The sequence below is a fragment of the Psittacula echo genome (genome assembly GCF_963264785.1).
Source record: "Psittacula echo genome assembly, chromosome: Z".
Lineage (NCBI taxonomy): Eukaryota > Metazoa > Chordata > Aves > Psittaciformes > Psittacidae > Psittacula > Psittacula echo.
The window spans coordinates 57,565,872-57,585,367 of NC_137742.1; the positions used below are offsets into that span (position 1 = coordinate 57,565,872).

Here is a 19,496-nt window from a genome sequence, read left to right on the forward strand (position 1 = left end):
AGCAGCGCTGTGCAGCAGTGCAGGGGAATGCTGGCCCTTCCCGATGCGGGGCTGTGGCACTGCCCTGGTAGGCCCAACGACCTGCTGATGGCCACCTTTCCTCCACACCGCGGCCTGGGAGGTGCTGCACAGTTCCATTTGCTGCCGGGGCAGGAGGAGCCCACCGCGGCCAGGCCCGCAGCAGCACAGCTGCCATACACGAAGAGGGGTAACCTCCTAGATGCCTTTCCCCTTTTCCCAGGAATCATAAATAGCCCTTCTCTCTGTTTCTCCCCCCTCCCGGGGTGAGAGCCCGCTGCTGCATACACCAACAGCCCTTATCAGCTCTGCCACTCGCCTGGCCGGGCAGAGGCGGTGTCCTGGGGAAGGAAAGGGGTTGTGCCAGGGCTCTGCGGGCAAGGGCTCTTCGGCCGCGGTAGGAAAGGGGCCTCCCCGAGGGGAAAGCCGGGGGGGGCCCGCGGGCGCGGCACCAGTGGCGATAAGGGGTGCCCCCGCCCCACCGGGAGGCAGCGCGACGCCCTCCCCTCGGGCTCCCGTCCCACCCTCCACCCGCGGGGAGGATGCGGAGGCACCGCGGCTGTGCAGCACCGCTGGGCGCGAAGCCGGCGGCGGGGACATGAGCCCGGGGACCGGCCGGGCCCTGGGGCCGCTCCTGCTGCTGCTGGCGCTGCTGCTGTCGCTGCTGCAGTGCGCAGCGCGGCGGCGGGGTAAGTGCGGCCCCGACCCGGCTCCGCTCCGTCTGGGCTGCGGCGGGACCTCGGGCCGTGAGGGCGGTGTCCTGCGGTCGAGGCGCGAAGGGGACGGAGGCCGTGGGCCAGGGGAGCTGGGGCGGAAGGGGGCTGGGCAGACAGGGCAGCAGCGGCACCGGAGCGGCGGCAGGTAGGCCTCATGCGCCCGCGAGGGCTCATGCGCCCGCAGGCGAGAGGGCTGGGCTGGACCCATTAGGTGGCTTTGGTGCCAGGATGGAAAATGGCTTGTTTCTGAGGAGAAGTGAGTCGCCAAGTTTGATACGTAGCAGCGGGGGGTGTTGAAGGGGGTGGAGAGGGGAACCCCCGTGTTTTATCTTCTGGAGCAGCAATCTGAGGAGGACACTCCCATGGCTTATCAGAAGATTGAGGCATCATGAGAAGGTTGTTCCCTTGGCTGTTTTTAAATTTAATTTTATGATTACATTGGGTGCCGTGACATGCTGACGGGTTGTATTGTCTGTGCTTATTAGGTGCACACGCACACAAGTATATAAAGTCATGGAGAGTTAGGTGTGGGAATCCGTGATGCTTCCCACGAGCCTTAATGCACTCAGAATTGTGCTGTGAGGAGAGCTGGGACACTATGCAGAGGGGCAGTGTTATCGCACTGGTAAATTTTGTGTGTAAAAGAAGCTGGCTAGAGCGTTCATTGGCCTTCTCCTTCCAGTTATGGTTATGTGTTTAGACACCATGTGAAGACAGGCAAAAATTGGTCATAACTGCTATATGCACAGGGAGATTTGTATTCTATCAGCACCTCACCATCCTTATTAATCTGAGCTATCTTAGAAGAGTAAAAGAATTCTTTAAAGAATTCTAAAAGAATGTATTGTTGTGTCCAGCATCATGAGACAGCATCAGCTTGCGTGCTATTAGTTAATTCTTAAAAATATACAAAGGGTGTAAGCAGATGCATGTTTTGTCTGCATTCAAGCTGTCTGTTCTGAGGTTTATCATTTGGAAAGCCAGTGCGTGTGTGAAGATAACAAAAAGAGCTTTCAGAAAATGGAGGGAAATGCAAACATTACACTGAAAGTATGAATACAAATTAGGGAGTAAGTTCACATTTTTTTTTTAATTTCATGTATATTTATAGCTGTGTTAAATTACAGTAAATTAGGTTGTGTGTCATATGCTGGTAAACTACTTCCAATATAGATTAATTTCTAAAACGACTTTTCTGTAAGTCATTTTCCTCCTGGCAGCATTCTCAACATTGATTTTATGAATAGCATTTTTACCATATAGATGTTGACGATGCAGGATGCAAACAGATTGATAAATAGCCCAAATGTCTGTGTGTAAATAATAGAAACAAAATAATAGAATAAATGAAGAAACAGAAATCAAGAGAAATGAGAAATAAAATTAATATGGAGAAAAGATTTTATAATATTGGATAGAGCTGTTTATTATATGTCTCACAGGCGTTACTGACAAGCTGGTTTGCTTATTGTAAAAGAATAGATAGGTGAAAAAAAATGTTCACTGTAGTTATTGTGTTTAATCCTTTCTTTTCTTTTTTTTGTCTTTGAATACTATGGCTGTGGTTTTCCTGCAAGTTTGAAAAAGAGATGGGAGGAGATAGGATTTTATTCTATGTATTTTAACTTGGGTTGTATCTGCAGTTTAAATTCTGTGCCAGTTACCAGTTAGTCCCTTAAAAAAATAATTTAAAAAGTAATTTTGTCTTTTTGTTCTTAAAACAGTTGTGAAGAGATCAGTTCCAGATGTCTGTGCAACTTGCCACGTTCACGCTACATGCCATCAAATTGAAGGAAAAAGTGTCTGCATCTGTAACTATGGATTTGTAGGCAATGGAAGAACCCATTGTCAAGGTAGGCTGCCGTTTTGTAAAATGAAACCATGTACGTTTCTAAAATGTTTTTTCTCAAGTAATATTACTGAATTCTTCAAAGTGTAGTGAAAGCTTTATCATTTCCTGGCAGAATTTCCAAACCGTAAAATATATGTGGATGCTTTTGACTTTTTGCCTTGTTTTCCATCAGCTAGCCATGAGCTGTACTGAATGCAAATACTGTTTTGTTTTTTGCTTAGTTGCTTAACTGTTTTATTCAGTTTCTGCTATATAGTGAAGGTTTTTAATTAATTTTTTTTGATAAATGTAGGGTTGTAGCAAACAATTACTTTTAAAATACGTATTGGAATGGTCTATTATTTTTTATCCTAGCTTCAGGAAAAAAAAATTCAGTATGTTGGGTTTCAGTTTATTATTCTTTTCAACCTATGAATTGTTGAGCTGAAAGCTAGACAATAAACCTGACAATTAAAATTGTCAGCACATTTTTTGCTAATTTTTCCAGTTCTCTCAGATTACTGGCTAACTGAAAATTAATCGGTTGAATGTCTGTTCTTAATAACAGTGTGCATATACACACAGATTTCTGAAGTTCAGATGTCTTGTTACATGGAAAGTGTTGTTCAGCGGTTTTTTATTACTGTAGCTGATGGTATCCTTTTAACACTATCTCATACGTGAGAAATCAATATGTGAATCAAAGGGTGATGTCAAACATTGTGTCTGAGTGTATGTAATAGCTTACCCCTGCTTAAAGGGAAAAGTCCTCCACCTCTGATCTCTTCCACTCCGTCTCCCCCCTTCTTTCACAAGCAGTGGCACCCTCTTGGGCCCTGCACAGAGTTCATTTATGTCATTGTTGTGGAAGAAGGCAATCTGCGTATTTTGCTGTGTTAATTCTCTGCCAGTTGAGTGAGTTGGTAAGATCAGCACAAGCTCCATCAAGTGCTGCAGACAGTGCATTATGTGAGGAAAAGCAGAAGCAAAGAACACAGCTTTCTGGTTTCAACAGCTCTTAGATCAGCTTAAGCTGTGTCGTGAAACTTTATTCACATCTGTTCCACTTAGGGACAGCAGCCTCTGTTGGTCCAAATAGTCCAGCTTACTAGCAGTGTTTACATCCCAGATAACTTGGAAAATCGATAAGGGGAAGTCTGTTTACCCAAGAATGAGTGAGGAGGGGAGGATACCTTACTTTTCTTAATCTCTGTCTGATGTGTTTTAAATGTGCTGACAGATAAAGATGAATGCCAGATTGGAGCCAGCAAGATCTGTGGAAATCATACACTGTGTCATAATACACACGGAAGCTTTTACTGTGTTTGTCTTGATGGATATCGAGCCTCCAACAACAACAAGACATTTATTCCCAATGATGGCACAAACTGTACAGGTAGACATCACAGAGTCTTGAGCACCAGGAATCCAAACCTATTACGACACAGAACTTTTTTCCTGTCACTTTGGAATTTACGTTTTAAAGCTGTATCACAGCACTTTCTGTTCTGCCAACACTTACTTGACAATTAGGTTCTAGCAGCTGTGAATCAGTTCTATGTTGCATTCTTTTCTATGTTACAAATCATTGCTTTCCAGTCACATTCAAGCAAGAATTTTCCCAAAAGAAACTAAATTAAAGAAAATAAGGTGATACTTATCTTTCCCCCAGAATGTCGTATTTGTGTTTAGAGTACAATATTAGCCAGTTCTATGTTAACAGTAATGAACTGTTGTAACTGGTTAAGGTATTTGCAGATACGGGATTTTTCTGGGATTGTTGTAGCAGGAGGTGACATTGGAAAATATTTGTCTTGTCAAACAGAAAAGAAAATTGAAAGATAGCTAGCTACAAAATTGAGGGTCTCCTCCTTCCACATGCTGGAACGCTAGGTAATGATAAGCTCCTTTGTTTCTCAGAAGAGGCATCAGAAGCTACATAGAACCCTTCATGGAATTCTGTATTTGTTTTAAGCTTGGGTCCTAGACTAATTAATTAAAAAAATGAAAACCAAAACTTATTATGCAGTGCTTGTATTTTTCTCTGAATTTTTAGATATAGATGAATGTGAGGAGTCTGGGCTGTGTGGTCACAATGCAAAATGTGTGAATACTGAAGGAAGCTACAAGTGTTACTGCAATGATGGTTATAAATTAGAAAATGGAGAGCGTTCTTTTCATCCAGATGGGAATACAGTTTCATGCAGAGGTGAGAGTCTCTGAATGCTGTTTTTACTAGCAGATAAAATCAGATCTTCTATGATATAGTAATACCTGCTCTGACCTGTGCTTTTAAGTCTGCAGAGCAGAAGCCCTCTGTGGATTTTGCTTCCTGTATGATTTTCTTTCTGCTTGGGTTCAGTTTGTTCTAATGATGTCTGAATGGTAGAGTCGACAGCAGATACGATTTCTACAGGCTCTCAGAAGTGGATCAGGTCTTCAGGGTCAGGGAGGCTTAATAATGCCATGAAGGTGATGTAGTTAGTTTCTGAATAGGAAGGAAGTACGGTATAATCCACTGGCTTATAAAACCACACTGCATGAGGGGAAAGGGAAGAGAGGATGCATAGCTGGTGGGAGAGTTCAGATGAATGGAACAAGCGTAGGAGACGGTAGTAATAACATAGTAGTTTAGCTATTCATTACGTATTTTGCCAACTGCATAAATAAGCTGCATAAATAAGCCATAAAAACAACAACAAAAAATTCATTTTGAAACTTCCTCCTTTCCTCTCTAGTGTAGGTTTTCACAGATGCGAAGTGCTAGCAGTGAAAGCTGTAACTGTCACAGTATTTAATGAAGCTGGGCATCCCAGGCTCACATTTCTGTTGTATCCAGCTCTCATTTCTGAATTATTGTAAGAACCATCAGTAAAGCTCACTGCCTGTAGCTTGGCCGGTTTTTCCAACTGGACTGTTCCACTTCATTTTGGCAAAGGTGCTGACAGCCCTGCTTATCTCACCAACTTCCCCCTCCACATGCTGTGGTAAAGAAGTGTGTCTGTATTGACTGGGTTGCTTGCGGAGTTGGACAAGGAAGCGCTGTCGCAGGCAGGAATGTAGCTTTTTTATGCAGGCTGGTTCAGTGAGGTGGAGCAATTGGGGGGTGAACTGTTTAATTTCAGCCTGTGTGCAGTGCTTCGCTTTTCCCATGCACAGGGAAATGAAACTGCATTGGGACCTTAAATTTTCATCAGATGTTGAACGATTATTTATCCATTGCTGTAGTGAGACTAGCACACACAGAGCACCATCACACTATAGTGTCTCCTCTTTGGTGGTGTGAATGGCTCCAGCTGTATGCTAGTAAAGATGTAGCTCAATGCATGGATCACTGTGTTTCTCCAGCTGTGGCCAGTAAAATTTTTCTGCTCTAATCTTGTACCCCTTTGGCGACCTCTCAGATTCATCCAATGGGGCATATTTGTGATGTGACCATCCAATTCAGCTCATTTTAAAATGGTCATGTGTTGTGATTTTTATACTGTGAGATCTTCTAACACAGTCTCTTTGCAGAAATTGGATGTGGTTCCCCTCCTGAAATGAAGCATGGCTACGTTGTGGGGAACTACAGCTTGCTACCAGGAAGTGCGGTTCATTATGAATGTAAAGAAGGGTTTTATAGCAACGAGGGAAAGTTCTCATATTGCACTGCAAATGAAACTTGGGAACCTGCCACTTTAAGCTGTAAAGGTGAAAAGAGTCTTAAATCTGTCTTAAATTCTTCATTACGCTGGTTTACGCATAGGGAAGTGTGTTAGTGAAAGACAGTAAACTATTTCCTCAATCCAAAGGATAATTTCTCAAGATCTGGCTATTTGCAAAAAAAAAAAGAAGAAAAGGACAGGTTATAAAACGGTGTTACCTCTTCTTGTTAGTGAGTGACATTTTTGATGCTGGTCCTTCCATTTTTCCAGGCACTCCAGTGTGTCCTTCTACCTGTGAACCAAGGCATAGAAAACAAGTAGATTTCTGTAGCCGTTTCTTTCAGGGAGCAAGCCACTGAGTTGGAAGGCATTAGTGGCCTCTCATGAAAAGAACAATTTTTGTGACAGCTTATGAAGTTTTTCCTGAAGGTTGCAAATGAGAGGCATCATACCACCCTTCATGCCTGGGTAGCCTTCATGATTTTAAGAGCATTTGTGCATGAGCAATTGCTTTTACATCTCTGAAGTGTTAAGATTCCTGAGAGTGTCTTTAAAACTTCCACTTTCTTTGGTGTTCTAACTGCCCATTCTGTTGAAATATTTGCTCCTTACAAGTGCAGGATTTTGTGTTCCTGTGAGGAGTTACAAACTCTGTATATTAGTTAAATGACACTTGGAAGTGCTAGCTAACGTAAGTTACACAGTGTATAACAATTCTATAGGGCAGAATGTCATCCTGAAAATCATCACTTAGTGAGGAGAGTTCCTTCTTCCTTTCCTGAAGATGCGAAAGCCCTCTTGGTTTCTCATTCTTTTGTGGTGTCTTTTTTATTTCTTTTGTTTGTTTGTGTGTTTTCTTTGAGAGGGGATAGAAATGTAATGGTTTTATGTGTGTCTGTGGGAAGTGACAAGCTTATTTCTCCTTTGTGATGCAAGCTCTTTTCCTGGATTTCAGTTAGGACTTCTCTTTTTGTAAAACTAGCAAGTCTGAATATTTATTTATTTATTTATTTTTAAATATTAGTAAAGGCACCTTTAAATAATTCTTTAAACTCTGAGAATATCCGTGATAAGTCTTTATCGCTTATTTTTCTCCTGGCCAAGTGTAATGTCATCCTTTTTAGGAAAATCTGTAAGTTTGTCTTTTGTCTTCCTTCGTATGCTAATTTAGGAGTTTATTTTATGTAGTCATCATGGAACTGGCCATTGAAGGTAGGTCAGACTTGGTAAGATGTGTAACCTAACATCAGGGTACTGTAAATGGAGCAAGTCCTCTTTTTTTGTTTAAATACAGGTGTATGGCTATACTCTGTCTTTGAAGGTTATAGCTTCCTTTGAATATTAATAAAGAAATTGTTTTGAGATGGAAAGTCAGATAGCTTAATGGAAAGGTGTGATGTATGTGAAGAGGTGTACTTAAACTGTTGAATGTGAGGGCTGTGTCATGTTAACATGAAAGCCTTTTAGATGGTGGCTTACCTTAGAAAATGGACAGCATATCAAACAAACTGCGTTTTTGTGCTACTTGACTTATTTGTTTTAGGCACTTGTAAATGACAGCTCTGCATGTTTGTGGGTAGAGCAACTATTACAACACATTTTGAACAGATGTAGGCTTTTGGTTTAACAGGAAGCTTTTGTGTTGCATGTTTTAAACTTGTGTGGTTTTGCCTTTCTCCAGTCCTTGGAGAAATCCTTTCGTCATCCTAAAGGCAGTTTCTGCTCATCTGCCTCCCTCTGACTGTTGTTCACTGCAGGTGGTATAGAACCAGCTTGCCACCTGTAATCAGGTTTGTAAATCAGGAGAATCCTAACTTTTTGTTCATCAAAAAGGATGTTTTCGGTATACTAGCAGCTAAGCTGAGGAAGGAGTCACAGATTTAGCATGTCATTCTGAGACAAAAGCAGAGGGAAGTTATTTTGCATGGAAGCAGCTCTGGAGTAGCTAGGAGTAGCTACAGCACTCTTGGTCACAGTGGGGATGTCACAGAGGGCATCTGGGAAGTGTTGGATTAACACAGAACGGGGTTAGTTGGGAGTGCAGCTGTCACTGCTTCTGCTGCTTGAATAATAAGTTTATCTTCCTCTTTCTTCCTCTTCCTAGGTGTGGATTGTGGGGTTCCACCCTCTGTTTTAAATGCACATCCAGCATCTGTAAGTGGGACTACATATGGAAGTGAAGTTACTTACAATTGTGTTCATGGTTACTTTATGGCAAGTGGCAATCAGACTGCAGTCTGCAATGCCAAAGGACAGTGGGATGGTACTGATCTGGTGTGCAAAGGTAAATCAAATCTGCCTTCAGATTTACTTAGCATAGATACTGTTTCAGACACCAAAATAAATAGCAGTTGTCAGTAAGAGACATTCTCTTTGGACTTTCAGAAAACCGCTTCTGGCATGTTCAGTCACAAAACAGAAGCCACATATTAAACAGTGTGGGGTTTTTTAACCTGTGTTGCTAATGAGGTTGCAATAAATTGTTAAAATTTTGTTACCATTCTAGGGACAAAACCCCAGTGTAGGTCAGACATCAGGATTAACATGAGATGAAAAATTATCCTAAATTGCTGCCAATTTTTTAGCTCAGTATCTACTCTGTGGTTGAAGCCACTACTTGGAAATCGAACAGTTGAACAGAAATTAGCAGTTATCATCCCTAAAAAATGCCATATTCAGACAGTTTCCAGTTGCAAACTATGGTTGCTCAAGCAAGCTGTTGTTACTTGACATGAGTTTTAAATCCTTTATGTTACTATGATTTAGAAGAATGTAGCCCAACAAGTTTCTTGATGAGAAGAAGCTCAAAGGTATGTTTAAAAGTGAGTTATTTTGCCCAACAATATTTACACTGTGTTTTTACTCTGAGCTGATACTTTTAACTAATGCAACCTCAGGATTGTTCATCTTTAGTCAGTTTTTATATTGACACAAATTCACTTTCCCATTCACTGGGTGCTTAATATCTTTTCAACTTTATCCAGCAGGGTTGAGTCTTCCGTTTATTGTAATCAAATGTAGTGACTTTTTTTGAATGTGCAATGTGTATGTTACAACCGCTCTCTACTTTTAAGATCTTCTCTAATGTTCTTATTCTGGGTCACCAGTCCAAACAGAAGGTTTGCTATGTTACAAAGAAACACGTTTCTCCTTTCCAGCCTAATTAGAGGGTGGCTTTGGGCAGGTAGCTGGAGTTAAGCAGCTGTAATCTTTGTATCTCATCATGTACTGTTCTAGATTTTAAGCATGTTCTTTGCATGTGCATTAATTATTCTAAAGCTTCTTCTTCTGATTTATAATAGATACATACGTTCATACATTGGTGTATGAAAAGGGAGGTAGTCATGATGGTGGATGTGTTGCCTTTTGCAAAACATATATTTGCTTTTAAAGGTTGTACATGTCAAGATTATAAAATTTGGTTTTTATGTCTTTTTTTTTCTCTTTTTTGAGTTAAATTTCAGAATTACTTAGGATTATTTATTAAACATTTTTAAAAGCACAGCATATAAGCTATAGTGAAGGTAAGATTTTAATTCTTACATTGTTTACTTCTTATAGGTTAAGTGGTGCAGAATCTTTTATTGGGGTGTAATGTTCACTGTGGATTTGGGAATTTCAACCCTAAATAATATTCGTCCATTTGTTTGTTCTTCACTCTTTATTCTTTTTTGCTTCCTCATTTTATTATGAAGCCCTTGGAAACAGCTGAGCAAATTTGTTGATTTATAAGTGCATTACCCCAGCTTTCTAATTACCTCTGCAGTGGTCTGACTAACCCTCCAAATATGCCCCCATAGGTGTTCTTTCTCATGTCTGTAGCAGCTTCTCCTGTTTCCCAATGCTTGAATTAAATCCACTGGCAAAGGCTCAGTGGATTCTGTTCTTGATGCTATTCTTCCATGTTACTACTTGTGTCGTTTTTCAGATCTGTTGTTACTCATGATAGGTAAAATAAAGGAATAAATAGCATGTGGGGGTTAAAAGAATGTATGGGATGACAGATGTATTTGTAAAAATTTGCTTGGAGATCTTTGTTCTCCATTTCTAAACAGGACACTGTTCTATTTTATGGCTCATCTTGAAGGATGAATGCCCCACCCTGCTGGAAGTTCTCTACTTACAAAATTCAGGGTTCTAAAGGGCTGGGTGGCTTCTAGAAGTCACTGGAAGTGAAAACAAGTGAAGCGTTACTTGTTGGGACAATTCATCTCTCTTCCTTAAACACTTTGATATGCCATGCTTGTTTTAATTTTCTGGTTTTGTTACCCTCTTTTTTTCTGTTCCAGAAATAGACTGTGGCAAACCTTTGCTGATTCCACATACAGAAATGACCTGGGACAACTCTACCACCCTAAGGAGCAGAGTGTACTATCAGTGTGAAGAAGGATATTATTTTAATGGAGGCAGGAATTTTTCAGAATGCACAATAGATCAGTCATGGGAGAATATTACATTTGTATGCAAAGGTACATATTACTGTAGGAGGCTGGTGTTGGGTATGCTGTTTGTATATTTTCACATTCCTGTTCTGAAGGTAGGAACAGGAGGAAGGTGCACGGCATCGTGCATGCCTAATTTACCATGCAGGGCATATGGTGGTACTTTTGTATGGAAAAGTCACAGAAGAAAATGTTAACTGTACAACATTTTCTAGGGGATGCCACAGATCTTTCTCTAGTTGTCTTCCTTTTTATTTCAAATTGAAAGGGACTAATGGAACTGGAGTTACACGGCTGCGCTGAGAACCTTGAACTTTAAAAGCCAGGGGAACTATATGAGCAGAAGACATTTAATAGTATTTTGTTGTGAGCCTAATACTGTGAAGTGCACTGCGATGAAAGTAGGAGCAGTAGAATTCAAAACTCCTTTTTTTTTTTTTTTCTCCTCTTCTCTCGTAATGCTCTAACTAAAATTTGCTCAAGGATGCCTTTCCAGCATCCAGTTGTCTGAATTTCAGCCCAGAAGGATATTCTTAGAAAATAATGAGTTCCGAAAGGGAGATCTGTAATGAAGGTGATGCCATACTGTGGGCTTGGAAACAGGATATACTAACATTTTAATAACAGCAAAAAAATAGCAGATGGTTTGGACTATGTCTGTTGGGCTCCTTAGTGTTCCTCCGTATCCTTAGAAAGAGATGTCACAGGTCATAGATGACTATCCATGTCTTGTTCTTAAGTAGCAGTGCTGTCTTTTGCAGATGGCAGTGTTTATGTAGCTTTGTTATAGCCACATGCTTTTCATAAGGACTGGAAGTGTGTCTTTGACTGCTACCACTTCACAGACAAAGCCTTTACACAAAGAGTTGCTGCTTGATGCCTCTCTTGCCTCACTTGATGTCTTGAGCATTCACTGTGAATAGAACACATGCGACATCAAATAAAATGGGCATGCAGAAAAGAAGTTCACTCACTTTTGACAAAGCCCTAATAAAAATGTAACTGCTGTTGTTAGAGGGCAGAATTCATATTTCATTTAGACAATTTGCATAGCTGTGCTTTCTGAATTGGCTTTGGAGCCAGCATTGTGTAGAGTGGCTAAGTTGGTCAGGTGTGTCAGTCTTTGCAACGCTGAGAGTTTGGTCTTGAGCACTCTGAAGCATAGAAGGGCTTCTAAGCAGAGGGCTTCTGCAGACTGCATTCACAGGATTTCAGCAACACCTTTGCCAGAGGCAAAAATGTATACGCGAGCTCTAGCTGGTGGATCAAAGGCCCAAAAAAGAGTTATGGGCAAATAGAATGGGAAAAAAACTTTTAAAGAATAGCCTAACTAGTCTAGGCTCCTATTTAAAAAAAAAAAACAACCCAAAATATCATGAATAGGAAATTAGCAGCAAGGTCTTCAGCTTTTTAATTTCTACATTTTTTACACTTACTAGGGGAAAAAAATGACTTTCAAATGAAATGAGATTTCTGTTTCAGTAATGATGTCTTTCAGATGTATGTAATCTTAAGGGTGTGTAATTAATAAGTAATTTGCATTAAAATAAAAGAAGATCATGTAGCATTCCAAAATAACTTATGATAGAGCTGTTAGACTGTCTTCCTACTGCCTGAGAAATCTTATTAGAAGCAAAGAAGTTGTGAAATTGCCCTGAGCATGTTCCCTTTGACAAATAATCACTTCTTCATTTCTTAGGCAGTGATTGCTATGATGCCCTTTATTTGTGTTGTCTGTAGCATTGTCTGTTGAGGTATATAGCATGTGTATATAAGTATGCAAGTACGTTTAGTAGTATCTGGTTTAAATGTTTCAAAATTGCTTAACAAAATTAATTTTACTGAGAGGTGCTGATTGGATTAGCGGTCTGGCAATAGTCAGCTGAATAGCAATCTTCCTTTCCCAACCCTTGATCTGTATACATAAGCTTAAGACAGTAAAGTGCAGAGAACATACCAACAATTAAATGCCTGCTGTCCAGTACGCTCAACATGTCAGTCTGGGCATCCTCTATAAATTGTCCTGGAAGAACTTCTTTTTCTCCTGTGGAGCAGGAATGTATGGTTTAATTTATTTTAATTTTCAGAAATGGTGTGATATTATTTCAGGCACTTACTGTGTTGACCTCTGGTGAGATTTCATGGTAAACCTTGGAAGTTTTTTACAGAGTGGAAAAATTATCATCTTATAGAAATAATGTTTCAGTTTGTTTCAGAGGAGGGCTTTGACTGTAAAGCACTGTAGCATGAAGTGTTGGAATGCAGGGTAGTCTGACACAATAAGATAGTTTTTCCCATTGTGCATTTCAGAGGAGAAAATGTTAACTGGAGCTTTTTTGGTAGTAATACTTACCTTACCAAGTGAGATTGTTCTGGGTGTGGGCTCAAAATGAGACATCAGGTAACCCAAGACTTAGAGTTGCTTTTTCATAGAAAAGAAAAGTATGAAATGAAGTCTTCCCACTCATGTTTTTCTTTCTGAGTGAATTCTGCCCATAAGATCGATCAACCATTCTATCTATCTGTCTGTCTATCTGTCTATATATCTGTCTATTTATTATGGCTGTAAGAAGGCCAGAGAAAAGGTGATTTGTGCCTTGGCTGTCTGATGCTTGTTCCTAACAAGCTGAAGTGAAATATATGTATACTGTGTATGTGCATGCATGTAAACACATATATACACATCTACACAGTTCTTAACTCTTGAGAACTTATTTCTTGGGCATCCAGAGAAAGTTAAGATGAATTATGGTGAATAAGGTTCTTATGAGTTTGCCTTGCTCTTAATACCAGATACTTTTTCCAATCTTCTTCAGTTATGAAGGGTTCAATTCCTGCACAAAGGGAACAGTGTGTCTGATGCTGTTTTCTATGTTAATTGGACAATTGTTAGGGATATTTTGGAGGGAAACATTCTCTTCAACTACTGCAAGCTCTCTTCATCCTTTTGTGGAGTTCTCCCTTCTACTATTCATCAAGCTTTTTTGAATTTCCCAGTCCTGTCGTGGTTTAAGCCCAGGCCGTAAATTAGAACCACGCAGTCTACTTCCCCCCCCCCACTCCCCAGAGGGATGGGGAGGAGAATCGAAAGAATGTAACTCCCACGGGTTGAGATAAGAACAGTCCAGTAACTCAGGTATAACACAAATCACTACTGCTGCCACCAATAATAATAATGATAAGAGAAATAACAAGGGAAGAAGATATGATACCGCTCGCCGGAAAAGAGCCCGACCGAAAAGAGGACGTGCCCTTCCGGGTAGCTCCCAGTTACATCCCCGGGCATGACGTGCTGTGGTATGGAATACCTCTTTGGCTAGTTTGGGTCAGGCGTCCTGTCCCTGCTTCCTCCCGGCCCCTCCTCCTCCCTGGCAGAGCATGAGACTCACAAAGTCTTTGGTCAGTCTAAACATCACTGTTATCAGCTTTGTTCCGAGGCTGAAAGTCAAAAACACAGTGCTGCAACAGCTACTAAAAAGGAGAAAAACTGACTGCTACTGCTGAACCCAGGACAAGTCCCAAGTCCTAGAGATATCCTTTTCAGGGAGAGCATTTTCACTGTATCTTAAACCATGACGTCTATCCTTTCTGTAACAATTGGCTGTAGTCCAGCTATAAGCACACAGGCTGGGTTGGCTGCTGCTCATTATTCTGATCCTAGAAGACTCTTTCTCTAGAAAACTCCTCTACATCTCTTATCTTTGGAGATTGCTAGTATTCTGTGTATTGATATTGTTTTTATCCAAGGAGAAGAAAATACAAGTCTGTATTAAAGAATAATTTTCAGTATTTAAATAAGTCTTCAGTACCACAATTCACTGTTATTAGAAAGGCATTTATTAAAGTGGTTTTGATGTGTTAAGTGAAACACTGTCCTTGCAAAAGAAGCAACTATTGCACGTGGGTGGAAAAAGTCAATGGGTATGTAAAACAGCTGGAGGGAGGGAATTAATCTGACCTGCATAGGAAAGTAATGCTCATTATTAGTAAAACATTAAAAACTGAAGTAGTGGGAATCAGCTGTTGTAGAGAACAGGAGAAATTTACCTCTGTTTCCCTTTAATGCTGAGTCTGACAGCTTGGCAATCTTACTGGTAGGTTCCGAGAGCCTTCCGAAGTCATGTTCGGCAGTAAGGGCGATCAGCACTTGAAAACATTGCAGAAGAGGAAAATAATACTGTCATAATAAAATAATACAGAAAAGGCCTTGAAAAAAATCAAAAGTGAAATCTGAATCCAGTCTGGAATAAATGGAGATGATTCATCCATTAGGTGTAATTTAACTGTAGCGAAGGTAATTTCCATGCAGTTGAGAGAGTCTCGTTACTTTCTTTTCAATACGCAGTTGTTTTCCCTTTGCTTTCACTTTCCCTTCTTCTGCAATGCTTTATCCCTATTCCCAATGACAGATTTCCCCTCCAGCTGGAATTCTGTGGGATGTCAGTTTTTACTCTCTTGTACAATAAGAGATGATACAGAAAGGCAGCTGGAATGTTTCTGTGGTGGCAGCATCAGTAATTTCCTCACAACAATGAATGGGTAACTGTCACTGTCCTAATTTGTGTTCCCAGCTGTAGTGTAAGTAATTCATGTCAACAGTTATGAGCTTAATGGAAAAGGCGTTACATCTGTGGGCATTGATTCAAAACCCATGGTCCTGTAGGAATAAGAACCCCACCAAACCATTAGGATAATTATAGTAATCAATGAAAAGAATCTTGTAAAGTTCTTGTAAAGGCCTAATTTGATACGTTAAATCCAGACATCTGGTAATCTAGTAATTTCTTTAATTGCCTGGAAAAACACAGGTATATTCTGTGTTACGGGAGGTGCTACTTCTTAAATCAAAGTGATGAAACCCAGTGACAGTTAAAGAAAAAAGCATAGCTTTTCGCAGGGCTATTTAGGCTTTTGTTTATGTGTTTGTTTGAAACCACTTTAATAATTACCAAGTTTGTGATGGCAAGTAGCTGTCTTGGGAATCTCCCTCATCTTGGGAGTAGATCATATGCATCTCTAATCCCAGCCTATCTAATCCTGGCTAGTCTGACACCCTTGATTGGTACATCTTTCCTTTGTAAGTGTGCTCACAATTGCATCTCTTGCATTTTTGTCAGTCTGGTTCAATGCATGAATTACTCTGCTCCTGGTTGTCTCCTGGTAACATTTTTAGACCAAAGGAAGTAGTAAACCATTAGCTATCTATCTGCTCCTTCCTGAATGACTATCTGCTTGCAGCTTTGCTGTTTCTTTGTGAATTCCCTCTGTGTAAAGTTTGGTGAAAACCTGCTGAAATTTTGCAACCCTAGCTAAAATGGAAGCAAGTATGTTACTCAGAATGTGAAAAAATTCAGAAAAACTTACCAGGCTGCCTTAAAAGGTATGAATACTGAAGATATGTCTTTGTAAAATAAATTCCGTGTGCATTTGCAAAAGCTCCTGTGCCAGAGGAATTCGCCTGTGTGCTACAGAACAGGTGCCTTGAAACAGTCTGGGCAGAAGTTGTCTTTAAAATGTTGTTTGTGCTCGTTTCATTTCTCTATCTGAACATAAGTGTGGTACATGTTAATAGCAGATGGCATTTGCAGCATCATTCACAGTTTTCACAGAATTGCACAGGCAAAACATACAAAAAAGCTAATATTTGGATTCTATTTTATTTTTTCCTGAATTGCATGTATGTGTGGGGATTGGTGGGAAGAGCTTAGTAAATGAATTTGTACATGTGGATGCTCTTTTAGCTACTTGCAGAAAAGTAGTAGCTTTTAGATTGTTAGATGGAGCTGTTAGATGTTATCTGTATCTTTAATGTTAGATTGGAGCTGATTTCATCTGATTTCTGATAAATACCATCTTCCCATGCAAGTCTAGAACTACTTCACCGATAAGATGTATCTCAAGCTGAGGTCAGTCATAGTTAAGGGCTCTTTCAATTGAGGACTAGTGGATTGTACATGTGGAAGAAGTCATGTGGTTTTAAACATAAAGTTTAAACATAAAGTTCTCTCTGAGTCCAGGTTTATTTCTGAATCAGCAAATAATAACAGTGAGTACTAGGATCTAAACTTGCAGAGGCTAAGTGAAGGGTTAAGGTTGATCTTCCTAGAACAGGGTTAAGGCAGAAGAGCGTAAGACTACAGGCATTAGTACACTGGCTGTAATTACTATGATTTTCCCAGTTGCTCATGCACAGAGAGAGGCCCTACTTCCTAGCAGAGCTTTTAAAGGTGAAGTAAAGAAGACTGAGACGTTCACTCCATGTTTTCATTCTTAGAAATAGTCTCTTTGGTATTCTTAACATTGACTTATTTAACATTGTCTTCCTGTAATGGTCACTGAATCCCTTTGACGCTCACTTTTTGCATTCTCCCATTTGTGTTCTCTTTCCCAATACCTGTCTTTTCTCCCCATTTGCATCTCTGTACCTTCTCCCAAATTTGCCTTTCAGTATTTGACTCCTCCAGGATTTTTTTACAGCCTTCTGTTCTGGACTCCAGGCATTTGCACGTCGTTTCTAGGACCTTATCCGTTGGCACCTGAAGGAGATTGAGGTTAACAGGGAGGTCTGTGGAGCAGCAGTGACATCCAGTGGCCTTCTCGCTTAATCAAAAGCTGAAATTTCTAGTGCTGAAGTATGGGTAAATTGAGGGTCTTCAGTTCTCCCATCTCATTTCTGAATCTTGAGTGAAAGCTCTTGATCAAATCAAATATGTTGAAGACCCATCTGCTGAGGCCAGGCAGGTACAGAGAGTTCCCAGGCTCTGCAAGTCCCTGGTACTGTCAAATTTCACAGTAGAACTAAACTGTCAGAAAACCTGTGTCCCTTTAGGTGCGAAAATAGTTCTTTCAGAGATACTTTTGTGCTGCTGCTGGATCCTGTGTTTAATCTATTGGGATTAGTGTTAAGCCAGGCACTTACTCTACATTGATTATCCATAGTGTATGATCAGTAAGAGTCAGGGAGAGAAAGCAGTCTCCTTAGAAAGTCCATAATGTTTTAGAGTGGAAACTTCTGAGGAAAAGTCTGCCATCTGTTCTTTGTATGCATAGTAATTGCATGGTGGCCTTACCCTTCTGAAAGTTCAGAAAGCATAACAGAAAAATTGATGTAGATACAGAAGAAATTCTATTAGTTCTGCCTTCTTCCTTCCAAGGAGACCACTTTGTAAGATTTCTTTCCTTGCCTTAATGCATGGCATAATCACTTTTTTGTTGTTTGCTGCTTTATTTTGCCTTTTTTTTTTTTTTTTCCCTGTGTAGCTTATAAACTCATGAATCAAGTGCCTGATTTTCTTGCTGTGCAGTCTCGGAGATTACTTTTTCTTTTCTAGTTATGCATTTTAATTCAGATCTCATGGATATGCAAACTTTTCCCTCTGGCTATGCTCTAATGAGTTATTTTTGCCATTCAGTCTTTCAATGAAAATGTATCTGATTTAAAGAATACATCTGATGTCAGCAGTGAGGAAACTGCCTAAAAAAAACCCAGATGAGTTGATCTGCCTGGCTGTGCTTTTTCTCTAAGGCATAAGCCAACTCTTCAGAGTGTAAGTTAACACAGGTTTGTTGAGGGGTATATCTCTGGTCGCTACAGCTGTACTCCACACATGCTTAGTTCTATGGACTTCATTCTTTTTATCTAATGTTTGTTCTGAAAAGTTATTTTATAAAGTCATGAATCAAGTGCCTGATTTTCTTGCTGAGCAGTCTCGGAGATTACTTTTTCTTTTCTCGTTATACATTTTGGTTCAGATCTCATGGCTATGCAGACTTCTCCTTCTGGCTGTGTTCTAATGACTTATTTTTGCCATCCAGTCTCTAAATAAAAATGTATCTGATTGAAGAACACAACAGCAGAACGTGCTCTTTTGCTCTGTGTTGGTACAGAAGTCTTATTACTGCGGAGTTTCTAGACATGACTGTGAAACGTAATAATAAGCATCATTTAGAGACATCTAATCACGCAGCCATGTGTATAGAAATTTTTTCTGAAGGATGTGCAGATTAATCTCTTTTTTTTCTTCTATTTCTGGAAGAGGAAGACTTCAATAGCATTTCCATATTTAACCACACTTTGGGGTTGGGGTAACAATGAGTCTAGTGAGTGGGGCATCTATTTTTTGAATACGTGGAGAGGGAGATATTATTAGAAAACAGTTTTATGATGGTTTTTATAAAAAAAAAGTGCTGCAAAATACTTAAGCAGTTATGCTTTAGTTCTGAATTAACTGCCTGCATTTAGGAATTTTAGAGACTATTGATGTATTGATTTATTGTGACAGCTTCTTGTCCATGTGCTCCATGGGAAGTGGCGATTGAAGTTTACATAAAGAGGAACGAGTGCCCTGAGCTGTGCTTGCTTTTACAGCAGGACATTACTCTCAAGTATTGAGTGAACGTTTCTCAAGTATCTACCAAGGCTGTCATGTAAAATCCCTTAAATTTTTTCAGCAGCTAGTAAGGACTTTTTAGCTTGGAGTCTATTATGAGGTTGGATTTGTATGACCCTGGTCTTGTAGTGGAAATAATAAGAAAATATGGTAGTAGGGCAAAGGAATTACTGTTTGAAGGCTGGTGAAGGAAAGAAGAGGAGCAAATGCATTCATTGTCAATCTGAATTGCACCAGAAGAAGCTTTCTTCTTAGCTCTGGGGGGATTCTTCATTACCTTGTCATGTGAAGGCAACTGCTCTTATGACAGCAGTGAGAGAATTGCCTGAAAAAAACATATGAGTTGATCTGCCTGGCTGTGTTTTTTCTGTGAGGCATAAGCCAACTCTTCAGAGAGCGTAAGTTAACAAAGGTTTGTTGAGGGATGTAACTCTGGTTGCTCCAACTATACT

The 19,496-nt window shown here is 40.2% G+C and overlaps 1 protein-coding gene across 19 annotated transcripts in view; it reads left to right on the forward strand.

Moving 5' to 3' along the window:
- Positions 1 to 379: 379 nt before the first annotated feature.
- SUSD1 (sushi domain containing 1) overlaps positions 380 to 19,496 on the forward strand; it is a 69,604-nt gene continuing 50,487 nt past the window's right edge. For 12 of the 19 annotated variants that reach the window (XR_013958731.1, XR_013958732.1, XR_013958733.1 and 9 more), the window contains exons 1-7: positions 383 to 707; positions 2,459 to 2,587; positions 3,806 to 3,961; positions 4,622 to 4,774; positions 6,082 to 6,258; positions 8,317 to 8,496; positions 10,502 to 10,681. Coding sequence is in view for 14 of the 19 variants with exons in the window: in XM_080637506.1 (XP_080493632.1) it covers positions 617 to 707; positions 2,459 to 2,587; positions 3,806 to 3,961; positions 4,622 to 4,774; positions 6,082 to 6,258; positions 8,317 to 8,496; positions 10,502 to 10,681 (1,066 nt within the window). In the remaining 5 variants the exon portion in view is untranslated. Of the gene's footprint in view, positions 708 to 2,458; positions 2,588 to 3,805; positions 3,962 to 4,621; positions 4,775 to 6,081; positions 6,259 to 8,316; positions 8,497 to 10,501; positions 10,682 to 19,496 lie in introns of all 19 variants that reach the window. The other 7 variants (XM_080637502.1, XM_080637501.1, XM_080637495.1 and 4 more) reach the window with 6 other exon arrangements.